This window comes from Arachis stenosperma, chromosome 5, assembly GCF_014773155.1.
Source record: "Arachis stenosperma cultivar V10309 chromosome 5, arast.V10309.gnm1.PFL2, whole genome shotgun sequence".
NCBI lineage: Eukaryota > Viridiplantae > Streptophyta > Magnoliopsida > Fabales > Fabaceae > Arachis > Arachis stenosperma.
In genome coordinates this window covers 39,621,707-39,624,140 of record NC_080381.1, presented here as the reverse complement: position 1 = coordinate 39,624,140, position 2,434 = coordinate 39,621,707, and the positions used below count along the sequence as shown (strand labels likewise).

The 2,434-nt window shown below is 43.2% G+C and overlaps 1 protein-coding gene across 1 annotated transcript; it reads left to right on the top strand.

Annotated features, from left to right (window-relative positions):
- The first annotated feature begins 281 nt into the window (after nucleotides 1–281).
- On the top strand, nucleotides 282–722 carry LOC130980727 (uncharacterized). Its single transcript, XM_057904377.1, has one exon. The coding sequence runs from the start codon at nucleotides 282–284 to the stop codon at nucleotides 720–722; it is 441 nt and encodes a 146-aa protein (XP_057760360.1).
- Nucleotides 723–2,434: the final 1,712 nt, after the last annotated feature.

The window sequence follows — 2,434 nt, the reverse complement described above, 5'->3', positions numbered from 1 at the left end:
CAAACATTAAAGAACAGCATATGAACAGCATCATCATTATAGCAAATTCAATATTGCGAATCAGATAAAAATAGGTAACAAGAACGGCACAATTATCAGGCCTAAATCTACTAACCACATCCTAGCTACCTAACCACCTAAAATCCACTACGATCATGCATTTCTAACTATCCTAATTTGAACAGAATTTTGAAAAATATGCAACTAACTAACTAATTGATAGAGGAATTGGTGTTCGGCGGAACCTAGTGTGTAGAGGAACAAAAGTATGGATCAGAGATATGGTGGGAGTGTGGTGGTGGTGGCGGCAACACGGCGATGCTGGTAGGCGGTGCGGCGGCGGTCCGTGGTGGGGGCAGGGGCAGTTCGGTGGTTGGATTAGGGTTATGGAGGGGAAGGAGAGAAAAAGGGGGCGAGGGGTTGGGGGTGGTGGGGTGTGGTGGCTGGCAGTTCTAGGTGGATGTCGTGGTGGTGGCGGGTTGGTTATGGGGGCAGCAGTGGGTGAAAGGGGGAGAAGAGGTGGGGGAGAAGAAGAAGAGAAAGAAAAAGGGGGGTGTCGCGGTAGTGGCGAGGTGGTGCGGTGGCAAGGGTGCGGCAGCGCGGTTCTGGTGGCTGGTCGGTGGTGGTGGGTTGCAGAGGAGGGAGGAGAGAGTGCAGAGGAGGAAGGAAGAAGAGAATGGGTTGACGCGAGAGGGTTTAGGGTTTTGCGTGGGTTGGTTTAATGGATTCAAATCCACGTGAACGCGTGGAGCACGCGATCGCGTGATTGGGGTGGAAAGAGAATGACGCGGACGCGTTATTGACGCGATCGCGTAAGTGAGGTATGATGTAAGTGACACGAACGCATGAAACATGCGAACACGTCACTTGGAATTGTGCTAAACGCACAATTCCAGCGTTGTTTTAGTGTAACTCTCTGTTTCCATTTAGGGGGCCGTAATATCCACGCGACCCGTACGCGTCGCCCATGCTTTCGCGTGGTGTGTGTGTAGTGTAAGTGACGTGATCGCGTCACTGACGCGAACGCGTGGCCCAATTTGTGCCTAATGCACACCAGCCATAACTTGAGCTACGGAGCTCCGATTGACGAGCCGTTTGCGGTTACGCGTCACTCTTCTCATCCTCTACAATTATATCTAAGTTTTGTGGTGAGCATTTCATTCATCTCTGCCCAGTTTTTGAAATTCTCTACTGTTACACGTTTTTGGGTAGTTAATCTTGAAATCTTGTGATTTTGGGTATTTAGGGATACTCCAACATGGATTCTAAGTGGGTTCTATCTCTACTTCATATGGGCTGAGGTAAGAAGTACCAAACCCTTGTGATTTATCATTTTTATGAGCCCTAGGTTGATGTATATATGTGAAATTGGTTGTTAGTGAATTTGGTGAGTTTGATGCACAATTTGGAGGTTGGTGTTGCTTGTGGAGCTTTGGTGAGGCTTGGAGCTAAGGGTTAGTGGAGACTTCCATTGAAGAGGCTCAATTGGTTTGGCTACAAGAGGTACGGTTTAAGTTTTATTTAAGTACCCTGTGGTGTGATGAGGATTCCTAGGCTAGATGCCCCAAGGATTAAGTTTGGATTGTGTAAATGGTTGGTGCTAATATGCATAGTTGGTATGTAATGTGAATTAATGATTGGGTTGAGAATTGTGTGGCCTTGTATGGTTGGTGTATTGAGAATTTGATGTATTGGATAATGAGTATTGATTTGTGGATTATGCATTAACATTGTGAAATTGGGCCGGAGGCTGTGAATTTTGGGCCGGAGGCCAGAAAGAGGTAAGGAAGGTAAGTTGATGTGTGCATTGTATGATGACACAAGTGATTGGATGAATTTTAGATAATGAATATATGAATGATTGGGTTGGTTATTGAATATTAAGGTTTGAGGAGTTGAAGTGTGGAATTTGGTAATTTTGGGTGAAATTATGTAAATGAGGTATGTTTGGTTTTGGTTGAGATATATTATGTGGTCATATATGTGATTATGATTATTGATGCCTTGATGGTATGATGATGCATGAGAGATATGCATGTTGTGATATATGCTTGATGAATGATTAAGGTTGATTTGTGGGTGAAACCATGTGATAGTGAGTATGATATTGATTATGTATAATGATGGTTGATTGGAAATAGTATTGTTGGAAATTGGGATGAGGAAGGATGTATGACATGTTAATGTGTTTGTAATTTAGTCATTTGTTTGAAACGGGTAAAAATAGTTATATGGCGGTTTTGTGAATTGTGGTAAAGTGTTATTGTATGAGTTGGGGAGTTTTGTTGTTGATTTTGGTATATTTTGATTGATTTCAAAAAGGGTTGAAATTGGCATGCTTTGGTTGATTTTGAAAAGCGTTGAAAATGACTTGTTTTGAAAATGGCACTTTGTGGTTTTGTATGAAAATATGGCTTTTGGGCATACTTTGACG